This window comes from Natrix helvetica (genome assembly GCF_964273705.1).
Source record: "Natrix helvetica genome assembly, chromosome: 2".
Taxonomy (NCBI): Eukaryota; Metazoa; Chordata; class Lepidosauria; order Squamata; family Natricidae; genus Natrix; species Natrix helvetica.
Genome location: NC_138552.1, coordinates 103,532,189 through 103,545,821, shown reverse-complemented (window position 1 = coordinate 103,545,821; position 13,633 = coordinate 103,532,189). Strand labels below are relative to the sequence as shown.

Below are 13,633 nucleotides of genomic sequence, written 5' to 3'. Positions count from 1 at the left end.
ATATGCAAGGAAATGTTTAGCTCTTTCTCAAGCAATTATTGGTTAGAAATCCCCACTTGAAAGTTATTTTTCTTTGAAACTGGTTAGAAATGACTCTGGGTCTGAAGGGGAAAGAAATTCTGTGGTGGATTCTGGAGGGACAAAATGACAAGTGGGGCAGAGTTCTGGTTAGCAACTCCCTGGTTTGTTCTGATCCCTCCCCATAAGGGGCCCCTTACTCCCACATTCCTACTATCTTGGCAAAATGAGAGGCGGGGGCAAAATAGGTTGAGCAGTGCTTGTGCTTTTCACGTCCAGACATACCGGTAGTACACTTGACTTAGTTTTCACTTAGGGTGTTATGAAAACTCAGCCCTTCCATTTTGCAAATCATAGTTTATAGTAGTTTGATTTGTGTTTGGGCCTTATTTAACAACTGCATGGATTAGCGTAATGTGTAAAAGCAGTGTATGTTTAGCATGGCCTTATAGCAAGAGCAAAAGCAGTTAGACTTGTGCACTGCTTCATAATAGTTACAGCACTCTCTAAGGGGTTTACTGAGTCAGCATATTGCCCCCCAACAATCTGGCTCCTCATTTTACCCATCTCAGAAGGATGGAAGGCTGAGTCAGGATTGAACTGCTGGCAGTGGGTAGAGTTAGCCTGCAATACTGCGTTTTAACTACTGTGCCACTATGACTCATAGCCAAACGCCATATATCCAATTGAAACGGACAGCCCTGGTTTATGGCTAAATCAATTCCTTAGCATTAACAAAGCTACTGATCCTCTATGTACCTCCGCCTCATGGGCAGAAATTATACATCAACAATTGCCTTCCCAGGATATGTAACCTCAATCATTAGGAAACCAAAGCAATGTCCTTACAAGTTTTACATAAATACAAAGCCAAGACCCAGGGGTATAATTTATTTATTTATTTAAAACATGTATTGTACATAACCACCCATCTTATAAAAAGAAACTATAATAAGACTATAGGAACTAAGCATGTTAAAACAAAACCCTTTAAATTCAACAAAAACCTTGTACAAGTCAAAGCTAGGCCTTCAAAGCTTTATGGGCAGCTAGAAAGCTAGAGAGGCCTGTGGAGGTCTGGGGATCAGGGTGTTCCATAGAGCAGGGGCTGCCATTGAAAAGGCATTCTTTGACACCCTCAGAACAAGAAATAATAAATAAGATACTAACATGCGTGGAAATGGACAGATTGATTCTAGAGCTCAAGGACAAGGGTGAGACCGAATACCACGAAATCTGAGACAAATGGTACCTATGGTTAGAAACGAGGGGAAATGATCGGGACAGAAAAACACAGATGTTAAGAATTGGAAATATGGTATTAATATTGTATGATAGGTAGGATCTGGATATGTATATGTACTGATAGTAACTATATAACGAAAGGATTAATGGGTAGGTAATTTGACCAATTACACATACCTATGTAATGGATATAAACTGTTATTGTTGTAAGATCTAAGAACTCTGTGGAAATGACTATGCCAGAAATGTCGCACTATGTCCAACATTTTTAATGTTTACCTAATAAAGACCTTTTTTTAAAAAAAAGAAAAGGCATTCCTCCTAGTACTCCTTTCCTAGGGATGAGCTTTGTAGCTTACCTTGAGATAAATCATGTTAAAATTATGACAAGAAAATATGAAAATTTACTTTGGCAATGTAGACAATGCCACAAATTATGTTGGACTTACTTCACTGTCAAAAAGATATCTTAATGAGCTGTTAAGTAATAAACTGGTTAAAAACCAGAGACAGAGCAAAACAGAAACAAGAGACGAGAGATAAGACACATAGACACAAAGAAAGAGAGATTGCTATTTGATTATAGCTCCTAAACCCTGCCCACAAGTTAATAAATTAATACCATTTTACTAAATATCCTCTATTACAAACAAATAAGCAAATATTAATGTAACTTCTTCCAACAATAGGTATTTTTGCAACAGCACTGGTTAATTCCAAAAGATTTCTTAGACTAACCAAACATTTCCGTTTTAAGCTTCTAAACAAAATTATCAGTTTGCTGCTTAAGACACCTTTTCTGATTAATTTTGACAGTGGAACAGGCCACTGCTGCACTAATTAAACATCTGGGATTATCAACTGAAAATTAATCTTCAGGCTCATATTCTGCATGCCTGGCCTCAAGAGACACTCTAAATAAATAAATAACACCAGGGTTAAATATTCCTTACCTGCTGACCAACTAAAGTAGCCCATTTCTCTGGAAATAGTTTTTTTTTCAAGTTCTGCATTTTGGTTCCAAAGCTCCTGCTCCAATACAGTAAACTATACTCTTAAATGTATAGTTGTTGTTTACAAAACTGTGGTTTTAGATTATTTTCGGTTCTTAATGTCTAGTAAAGTTAGCTAAATGATGGTTGAATTTGTACCAATGCACCAGACCATAAATTAGCCAACCACATTTGTATGGTGTGAATTCATAGTGGACTGAAACCATGAAATGGATTTTGAGTAACCAATGATTAATCACAATTGCATGGGTCATATGAACACAGCCTAAGATTTTTAAAAAAAAATAATTGAAGTTTCTCATGGGTTTCAGTTCAGTTTAGAGGTAAACATGGTTAGGATTCTAAATCTATATAGAAAACAACCCTCGTGTATACAGACAAATATCCATCTCACCTATATACCAAGTACTCTGAGACAGTCAAGGGCTGGTTTATGGATAAATCTGAATTGTCTGTGTGATTGAAGATGCTTTTGAACGTGAGACATGCAGTTACTTTTAATTGTGTTGGTATACAGCCTAACCTCCAATCCTCACTAATATTTGTTAACACCTTTTAGGCTGCCGTCCTACTTACCAAGAAAGTCTTAATTCCCGTTAATGCATTTCTGAGCATGTGTCACACAGCAGGCTCTACCGGGCCAAGCTTTCAGACAGCCGGCACACAATTAACTCGTGTTCGTGTATGTATTATTAACACTTCGCAAGACGGGAGAAAACCGTCAGGATGCAGCCCCGGCCCCCCACCCCTTCAGCGTTTGTTCAGGGCGACAGCTTCCTGCCAGTCTGCAGCGTGCTTGGCCAGATGCTTCTCGCCTTTTTCTCCCCCTTCTTTTAAAGGCTTGTACCGACCCTGACAGCTCGTGCCCGAGCCTTTTTTCTTCCAGAACACAAAGTCTCACCGGGATCATTTTAGACTTCCCCCCCCCCCCCCTGGAACTATGCGAAAAGGCTCGGCGTATTCATATCCTATGGCCCAATCTAAGCTGAATGCCCAGTGCCCACAACCAAGGGCCTGAAAGCTGTTGAAAAGCAAAATAACTTATACTCTAGTAGCGCTGCTGCTGCACGGTTGGTATTGCCGCCTAAGTTTAGGCAAGATCACCCCGGCAGCAGAGGCAAGCTGTGGCCACAAAGCCCGCTGTCAACAAAGCGCCGCGGCGTGGGTTGGAACATAATTGATTCCTCCTTCTCTTTCTCCGGCTCTTACAGCACCTCCCTCCGTCAGGCCCCAGCTTTGTCCGGCAGCTCTTCTGTCCCGCTCTCCCTCTCCCCCCTCCCTCCCCGCTGCCACAACCTAAACGCCTAAATGGATGGAACGATCCAGCCCCAGAGCCCCGCGATCAGCCTCGTGCAATCGCCCGGCTGCCCAATCGATCGCCCCCCTCCCTCTCCCATGCCCTCCACGAAGCTCGCAAGGGAAGAAGGGTTCCAGCCAAAGGCGACGAAGTCGAGAAGGGAGAATGCATTATTTTTAAAATAATAAAGATATCTGTTTTTCTCTCTCTCTAGGTAGACCAAAGGAGGGGGGGGGAAGTTTTGTAGTTTGCTAAATTGAGGGATTCCTCAAAAGATATGCCTAAAATGGACTTCCCTGCTGCATCACAGAATAAGGGATCACTGAAAAGAGAGACTTTTTCCATTGTTTTTTTTATCCCCCCCCCCCTGTCCCAGTATTTCCGGGAACAAAGAAGGGGAAAATGCGGGGGAGGAATGAGGATGATTCTGGGTTTGGCTGCTCAGGTCTGCATGTAAGGCAAAGCTTTCCAGTGTTATTGATCTTTGAACATTTCACCCCGCGGTCGCTGTAGCCAGACGAGGTTTCCTGCCTTTGTGGAAACTCTTCGTATCCCGTGGTCAGAACTCCTCAGGAAAAAGCCTTCACTCCCCCTGGCAACTTCCCACCAACAAAGTCACAAATGTTTTAGTTTAGCAATGACCAGATTCCCCGATGCATATAAAACACGTGCGTCCATCCTTCATCTGAATGTTAATCCCTTCCTTTATGAGGGATGTACTGTACACACGTGACGAAGTGGAGGGTGACTAGCATACGTGACGGGAGCCTTAAGTCTTTTATAGGTCGAAGAAAAATGCTCCTTAGAAGCCTTTAGTTATCACTTACAATTCCGATTAGATTACTCTTACAGGTGAACAAGGAAAGAAGAATTTTGTCTTCGGATCCTGGCAATCTTCTTTACTCAAAACTTGAGGTTGGGCGGAGGTGGGAAGGACAACCGCTTTAGAGTACTTTTGACAAAACCTCGGGAGTTTTTCAAATTCTCATGAATCGAAGCCAACACCACCTCAGCTCCCTTTACATAACCAGGGTGGATAATAAATCTCCACGCCTCCTCTCAGGATGAGTGATGAAACATCCGCTCTTACAGGTATCCCGAGAAATACCGTCGGGATGAATAAAAGGGCGCTAATTACGGGAGAATACTCGATTCACGTCAGGACAGGTGAGGCTGAAGGTGCGCCTTTAGCGGCCGTTGGAGTTACAGCGCCGAGAATGACCCGCGTCCGCCCCGCGTCCAGTAAACAGCCCCTCCAAGAGCTTTGCGAAGTAGGAAAGAATCGGCGCGGCTCTCGCTTTAAGAATACAGTGTATTTATTTGTCCAGGCTGGCGAGTAAATAAACGAATCCGGCCAGTGCCGCGTTTGCATCGCGTAGGTAGGAAGAACGAACGCCAGGAACGCGGACGATGAGTCGGCCACTGTCTCTCTGCACGAGTGCCTGTTCTGCGGAGGCTCGCATTCTACCCTCCCCCTTTCCCGCTTCTCTGGATTGGGCTACTAGGGAGCTTTAAAGACCAGGCGGGCTTGTGCTCCCCTCTTGCTTGTATAATTTATGCTGCGCTTCTCAGGCCGATTGCGTAGCTCAGCCGGAGCCAGCGGTGCGGCTGGGAGAAAGGAAGCAGCAGCAGCCAGCGTAGTTTTTTGTTTGGTTTTTTTTTTTAATCGAGGTTGTCAAGAGGAAGTTGTAAGTAGCAGAGAGAGAGAGAGAGAGAGAGAGAGAGAGAGAGAAGGGGGGAAAGTTGCATCGCTCGGGAGAGGCCGGGGCGCGCTTGATCCCCCAGCCCTGCCGTGGAGAAAGGAGGAGACGGCGGCAGCTCTCACACACGCGCACAGAGGGATACACGCTTACCCGCACAAAGACCGACTCGGATGTTATTACTGGAGACGGGCGCACGCTACGCGCGCCTCTAACCTAGACTCCTCTTCCTTCCTTACTTTGCCCTGGGTCTGGATCTGAAGCGGAGAGTGGCTTTTTTGGGGCGGAGAAAGGTGCCGTTCAGACATTCACTGCGTGGATGCCCTTCGCTCCCCCCACCCTTCTTAACACGGCGTGCTGCTGCTGCTGCTCCGGCAGGGAGGCGGTGCGCGAGCAGCTGCTGCGTTTCCTGAGCAAGACCGCCTTTTGTTTTTGCTATTGCACCGAATTAAGCCTTCCCGCCCCCGCCCCGGTACCCCCACCCGCGGGCCAGGCAGGAAGGGGCAAATCGGAGGCAACTGCCCGTGCGGGTAAGCGGTCATCGCCTCCTTTCCACCCTTCCTTTCACCCACCCCCGGTGTACTTTGCTCGGCTGCTGCTGCTCCTCCTCCTCTTAAGGAAGTTTCCTCCCCTCTCTTCTTCTACCACCCGCGCCGCACTTCCCCTATTTCGCAGGCTGCCCGCCCCAACTCCTCGGGGAGGAAGGGCTGTTACCATCACCCCCTTATCTCGAGCGGGGCTGGGCTGGGCGCAGACCACCCCCGGCCCCTCCGCGAGGCCGAATGCCGGTGGCCGCCAATTCGCCACCCCGCACGGTGCAGCAGCCCGACTCCCGCCCCTTATCTGCCTCCGCCCGCCTCCGGGACCGGGACCCCGCCAAGCCCCACCACCATCACCCAGGGGCCGTCGGCGCCGACGAGCGCCAGGAGCCCCAGCGTCACGGCCAGGCCGGCGGGGAAGCGGCAGGGCGGACGGGCGGTAGTGGTGGCGGCAGAGCGGCGGCTCCTTCCGGCGCCCCTTCGCCACCCTCTTTGCTCGCCTTCTTGCCGCCCTCGCCGCCGCTACGTCCCGCTGGGGGCCCTTCGCCAACGCCGGAGCCCCCCCGGACTCGCTCCCGTTCTCGCTCCGGATTCTTCAGCCTCCTCGCCATGAACGGCGGCACCACCGCTACAGCCGCCGCCGCCGCCGCGCACTTCCAGCCGCCGCCGCCTGCCCCACCGCATCTCCATGGGCCGAGCCTGCCCGAGTTAGGTGCCCGCAGCCAAGGCAGGGGCAGTCCCGCTGGACACGGGCACCCTCGAGCCCCGCCGGGTGCCCGGGCGCCCGCACCAGGTAATGGGGCCCTGGCGGGAAAGGGGGGGGGCGGGAAGGCAACGGGAGCGGGCGGGCTGCGAGCTGGGGAGTTGTCTGGGCTTTGGGCGGCGGAGGGAAGGGGAGGGCACCACGCGAACGAGCAAGGTTTTGGGAAGTCGCAATTGAAGGGGAGCCGCCGCGCGAGGAGAGCGAGAGCGGTGGCCGAGCCGGGCTGCTCCAGGCAGGCTTTGTGGGAATGGGAGGTGACAGGATGTCCGTGAAGTGACTAATAAAAGAGCGTTGAGGTGAATTATAAATGGATGCAAAGGGAGGGGGGGTGGACAGAAAAATGGGGCGGGGGCTGAAGAGAATTTGGGAAGGTCTTGGCAGCTTTCCGATTAACCGTGTTTACTTGGAAGTGAAGTCCCACTGAGTTCAATGGGACGTAACTTCCTACTGAGGCGCGTTTAGGCTTTTCGCTTATTATTGTTTTTTTCCCCTCCTTCCCTTCCTCTCTCTCCCCTTAACGCGTGCTTAGAATTGCACGACTGGGTTCGTGTTGCTATCCTGACGAATCTCGAGATCGCCGAAACACCCTCCAATCCTCCCTCTCCCCCCCCCCCCCCATTCTATATGTTAACGATCAGAAGTCGGATCTTCGCTATAGCGAAGCGTCATAATAACGATTATAATCGGAGAGCAGGGGAAAGGAAAGGTTAGGGAAGGTGCGTAAATGAAGTACAAGGGTAAGAGGCTGCTTAGTTTAAGGCTTGGTAGGAAGAGGTGGTGAAAAGAAATTCAGTTTCCCAGTAGTGCTTTGCTCTTCGTGGGTTTAGGGTTTGTTTATAAGCAATATCTGGTCACACTTATTTTTTTTTCCTTTCGCTTGGCAGAAGGACAGAGCTAGTAATACTTCGTACTTTCATTTTAGTACTTTGCTTCTGTCATACTGTGCTTTGCAATAGCAGTTGTATATGGCATGTGCTCTTCTGCCGCTGGTTAAGTTAGTTCTGGTTCTTTAGTATTGGATGTGTGTGATGCTCTTAAGTCTAGGTGGACAATTAAGATAGTTTTGTCTCCTAGAATTGAAGTTGGGAGGTTGCAAACATGGGATGAAATGTCTGTTAGCAGTGGATATGTGAGAATGAAAAAAAGCGCCCTTACTTTGCATTTGGAAGAAAACAGCAAGCAGCGTGAAAGGATATAATAAACTTAACATGGTAAAGTTTGACTGGATTGCAGCTAATACATTTTTTTCAGTGTGTAGAAATAGCATCAGGTTCAAAGTTGGGTTAAAACCGAAGTACATAATGGGAGAGTAGTTTATTCAACTATTTATATAATACCTGAAATTTTGAAATGCCTTTAAAAAACAACAGTGGAGCTTGCTGGGTTATGGGTATAGTCCAATAACTAAGCTGCTGTCATACAAAAGATATTATACTGAAAGCTAATGTTTTTTGTTTTAAGTCTGTGTGTGAATTTTCCTTCTGCTACAAGAAGAAAAATGTATAGTCGTGGTAAATCATATTTTGTCTTTTTGTGCTTTTCTAGTAAATCTGTTTTCTCAAAATTCTATCCATTTCAGCAACACCATAAACTCAAGTACAGTATGCCTAGGATTAGAGCATGTTACCTTATCATTCCTCGAAACCAACCATTAGGTTTTTTAATTTATTACATTTTAGGGGGTTACATTTACATATTACATTTATATGACCCTGGGCAGGGTGACACTGGGCAGCTATATGAACATTTTTTATGTGAACTTTATAGACTTGGGGCTTTTTAAGCAGTCATAGGTCTTTGTGAATAATAATTAATACAGCAATGTAATATTTGTGGAATATCCATGACTAATAAAGTTTTAAGGTAGCAATACAGTTTTGTTCAATTAAAAATTGTTTTACATAAATAAAAAATGCCCCAGCTGTAGTTCTTCCCAGAAGACACACCCTCTGCCCTGAAAATCTTACTCCTAATTCCAGATGTGTGTAGGCTGGTTGTGGTTACTCAAATGCGAGGGAAATACACACACATTGCATGTTATGAAACCGAACCTACATGAAGCTTTTCAAAGTAGCTTTCATTTGCCTTTATTGGATACCCAAATAGAATTGATATAGGTTCATATTCTGTTGTTTAAAGCAGTTGGGTGTAAAGAAGACTTTTTTCTGAGTTAACCAAAGAATAAAAATACCAGCACATTTCTCTATTTTGGAAGAAAATCACACAATTAGATATCACTTGTTTTAAAAATGTAAGTTCCAAGGAATGACAGTCTTTCTTAAATGCAATAACATTTAAACAAATTTTACAGTCATTTGGCTGGAATAAAAAAGGAAGTTAAATTACCTTCTCTGGAATCTTATGAATTTACTACACATCACCAGAATAGGTTTGTTCCACAAAAAGAACATAGCACATGTGGATTACATCTGTTGTTCCTTTAATGTAGCAAGCAAACAATTTTTTTTGTATCCTGACAATGCGTTTTACATATCCAGATATTACCTCTTTTCCAGAAATAATCTATTTAATGCTGTAAGTGAATATAAGAGAATCTTTGGGTACAGTGAGTACAAAAAAACTTTCAAGAGGTTCTTAGGGAAAAACTTTCAAGAGGTTCTTAACTTGTCACTGAATGGCTATCCTGATGCTCTTGCCAATCCACACACTACTGCCAGGCTGCTGCAGATACATTTATTTGTTTGTATCTCAGTTTATTATTTTTACAAGGGAGTAAATATATCTAATATTCCTTTCTACTATTTTCCTCACAATAACACAACCCATGAGGTGGGGCCTGAGAAAGAGTGACTGGCCTACGGTCATCAGCTGGTTTTCACACCTAAGGCAGGACTAGTGCTCAGTTTCCCACTTTCTAGCCTAGTGCCTTAACCATTAGACCAGGTGTCTCCAATCTCCATTCCGTGGATCAGCACTGGGCTTTAGCATGTCAGCAACTAGGCCACACAAACAAGCGAAGCCCCATCCACAGGATGCAAAACCACATTCCAGTCCACGAAAATCCTCTCTCCGCAGACACAGTCCCTGGTGCCCAAAGGTTTGCAAAGTTGGCTCTTTTAATTCTGGTGGACTTCAACTCCCAGAATTCCCCAGCCACCAGGGGTCTGCAAAGTTGGCTCTTTTAAGACTGGTGGACTTCAACTCCCAGAATTCCCCAGCCTGGGGAAATCTGGGAGTTGAAGTCCACCAGTCTTAAAAGAGCCAACTTTACACACACCTGCATTAGACCAACATCTTCCTCTTTCCCTCTGTAGGCTCTCTTGGTGTGTATATTTCTAAACAAAACAATCCACTATTTTTTAAGAATACTTGTTCAGTACTTTAAGAACCCAGAGGCCTTTTTGACTTTAAAAAGTGTTGCTTTAACTTTGCAGTGTGCCAACAATAATTCCTATTTATTTATTTATTTTTAAAATAAGGTGGAACAGGAAACTTGACAGGTGTCGAGGAAAGTAACTGTAGATACAGTGGAGTCTATGCATATTTCAGTGGTCTACACGCTTGCTTTACAACATTACCTACTGTAAAAAATACAACTATTTGTGCTTAGTTTTTAATTAAGTGAATATAAAGTGATTTATACAACTCTTACAGTTAGGATTCTGCATTCCACATTTTGCTAGATAGTTCAGAACATTCTCTTTTATCTATAGCTAAAAAAAATCTTTAAATAAAATAATCTGGCACAAATAGCAATAACAATTTGGAATGTGTATAAAGCATGCAATTTGATTGAATGTAGTTTCTAAGTTACATTTAGGTGAACTGTAGTTATTGGAATAATACATAGATAGGCCTTACTAAAAAGAGGGGGTTATTTGATTGTTTTTATATTAGATTTTAATAGTTTCTATAATCATTTATTTTTTTATGATGATGTTGAATTTCAGACTTGAATTCAGACATGCTTAATACTGAGTATGACCAGTAAATATCACTAAAAAAATGGTTTTCTTTCCAATTAAGTATGTATAGCCACCATAGTTGGAACAGGGCTATGAATCTCTGTGACAAGTACTATGACTACATGTTTTCAACCTCAGAAATAAATTGAATACACTACTATACCATCCGTTACATGTTACAGGGAGAGGTTAGCTGTGGATTGTTTGTGTCCATGCCTTGCATTTCTCAAATTATTTTTTCTATTATTGAGACCGCTGTTTCACTGGGAAAGTTAATTAACTGGAAGACCACACAGTTTGACTGGCCTTTCTATTTTATTGAAACAACCTCCTCTTTCCTCCTTGGCATACAGAGAAGTCTATGGAGAGAGGAGTAAAGATTAGGAAATCTCTCGTTTCACCCTAGACTTTGGTGAATTTGAAAGATTAGAGTGTCTGTAGTTGCTGGATGTACTGACGAAACTGTAGCAGAAACCAAAGTTTGGCAGCCATGAGCAACACAGAGTACTATTCTCAGATATTTCTATCATGCACTAAAATCATGAGTGTTTCTATATTTGTCATAATTGTATAAAATATGGTGTTTGTGTTGCCAGTTTTTCATGCTGCTGGAATTTCCCCTTCTATTCAACTATCAACAGATTGACATTTTACTAAACTATTTTTGTTTTGGAGGACAGACATATTTGAACTTTTTCTCCAAATGTTTTACACACACTGTTTTACGCAATCCAGAAAACAGAGTTGTGAGCTGTTGCTGGTCACATCTAATCTGTATAGCCACTGTAAGGGAGGAATGCAAGCCAGATGAATTTAAGCTTGCTTTTATAAAGGAAAGAACTAGAGAAAAAACTTAGCTTATTTGTTCTTGACCGAAGGTGTGACAAATGATCATAATAGATCTATCTTGGATCACCCATTATCTCTGCTTGGCTGGCCTCTATGAATTGCTGGCCTCTTGAAAATTTTCCCGTCTACATATTGTAATATAGGGCTCTTTAATTCCATGGTATGCCCAATTCTAAACAGTACTAACCAAATGAAGTGGTTATTTTGATTTTAAGGTAAAAAGCTGTTTCACGAATTGTTGTCCTTTTTTAAAGTATGAAAACTAAATGGCTTTGCTGTATGTTTCTGCATCTGGCAGCAGATACATTATTTCTCTTTGCTTTTTCTTCCTGCTTCCTCTACCATCTAAGCTAATATAATTCTTTACTGATCAAGTAGGCTGCATAATCTGCTTTAATCAGTTTAATAGCCTGTTAGTCTATAGCCTGAATTACAATGTGGCAGAAATCCCAGAGGAGAAAATATGTATGAAAAAAATAATAATTCTTGGAACTCAACATTGTTTCAGAAGGTTGTCTTAGCTTACAGGCGTATATTGACGTAATTTCCAGATCAAGATAGAGCCTTAATTTGTTTTGTAAGACCACTGTATTACCCTTAGTGACCTCAGTAGAAAAGAGAAAATCAACTGGAGAGTTTCAGATTTTTAATTTTGGGGTAAATTGATTGCACCTGTTAAGCACCATTTATATGTGCTTAAAAGAGCCTTACCCTATTTTGTCTTTTACTTCTGTAAACAATTTCTATGAGATGATAAAAATTCTAGAGATGTCTTTGTATAAATTCTATTTATCATTTTAGAAAAATAAATTCTGAAAGTTTGTAAACACATACTTTTAGGTGGCCTTTTTCTTTTTTTAAAAAAAAGGGAATCCTGTTTTTAATTCTTTTGTGAACAATTGTGTTTATTTGACTAGTAAACCCATGTTGGAACAATGGGGCAAATTTTTAAAACTCTACTTTTTTGTAGAGCCCAATGGTTCACATCTGGAAAGTCAATCATTATAGCTTTAAAAGCCACCGATTTTCTGTTTAGTTTATGTTACTTGTGAGGAAGCTTTGGGTTTAGAATCAGGAATTAGAAGAGTAATTAAGAGTATGTGGGTTTCTATCATTCTGATCACCTATTCAAAACATGCTTCTTAAACTTGAATATTTAAAAAACAAACAAGAATAAAGCCATGTATATTTGCTATGCTCTAGTCATTTTCTTATTTCAGTGACTTTAGAAAAGCAAAATGTGTGTGTCCCAATAGAATGTATTCGTTTCATATTTTTTGTCTTTAAAACACTGTCTTAACATCATCTCATCTCATTATCTCATGATAAGATGTGAGAATCACACTGAATACGAATGTAGTACCAAAATGACAGGGGGGAAAAAATCTAAATTCAAGTTTAGACCTGAATGCATCTTTGGTGGGGATTGAGCAAATAATGTCACATCTAGTGACTCTGTATGCCAATATTTACATTCTACAGTATATTCTTCATAGGGCTGATTATGAGTAGCAAGTTTTATTTTTATTTTTGAAGCACTTTAACTGGATGGATTCAACATTAGAAAATCATGTATGTAAGTGTGTTTGTGTGTGTGTGTGTGATATGCAAAGTTGTTTCATCAGTTTTAGTTTAAGAGGATGCCTCTTCTATGTACTGTATATATACAATCTCAAATATGTATACATAAGAGTTGTGATTTTAGTGGAATAGCAAAAAGAGGAAGATTTTTTTTCCCTTAATTACTCCTTTTTCATGTTGCAAGAATTGAAGGAGTGCCTCTGATGCAAAACAGATAGAAAAAGGTCTGGGACATCTTTCTCTTGTAAGTGATATTGGGTAAAAAAGATTAGGTAGGTTTATGCAATACATGATGTACAGCTCAGTCACAATTAAACACTCTTATGTTCTGATTTGCTACATGGCCTGCATTCTTCATGCTTAGGCAAATGAAAATAAAAAATATATATTCAAAAAGCTCACATGCCTACTACATACATTTGATATAGAGAGTAACTAGCTATGCAAACATAAGCTGTAGATAAGGCTATCAGTTGATAAGTGAGAGAATAATTATGATAGATTGCTTTAGTAATTAAAATATAATCCATTATATATGCATTTATAAATAGCCATTTTCATAGCTCTGTTAAAGAATTCTATACATTACATTAGTTGTTCAAGATACCCTTAAGTTTTGAATAGCTCTAAATGCTTCCAATACAATTCCTGGGTTACTATGTAATTACTATATAATTCTTTACCTGTAACATAACTGATAAA

General features: G+C 42.3%; 1 protein-coding gene across 4 annotated transcripts in view; it reads left to right on the top strand.

Annotated features, from left to right (window-relative positions):
- Positions 1–5,784: 5,784 nt before the first annotated feature.
- RNF38 (ring finger protein 38) overlaps positions 5,785–13,633 on the top strand; it is a 119,492-nt gene continuing 111,643 nt past the window's right edge. The window contains exon 1 of one of the 4 annotated variants that reach the window (XM_081943285.1): positions 5,785–5,803. Coding sequence is in view for 1 of the 4 variants with exons in the window: in XM_081943284.1 (XP_081799410.1) it covers positions 6,056–6,605 (550 nt within the window). In the remaining 3 variants the exon portion in view is untranslated. Of the gene's footprint in view, positions 5,804–5,845; positions 6,606–6,852; positions 6,872–7,167; positions 7,292–13,633 lie in introns of those variants that run through there. The other 3 variants (XM_081943284.1, XM_081943288.1, XM_081943287.1) reach the window with 3 other exon arrangements.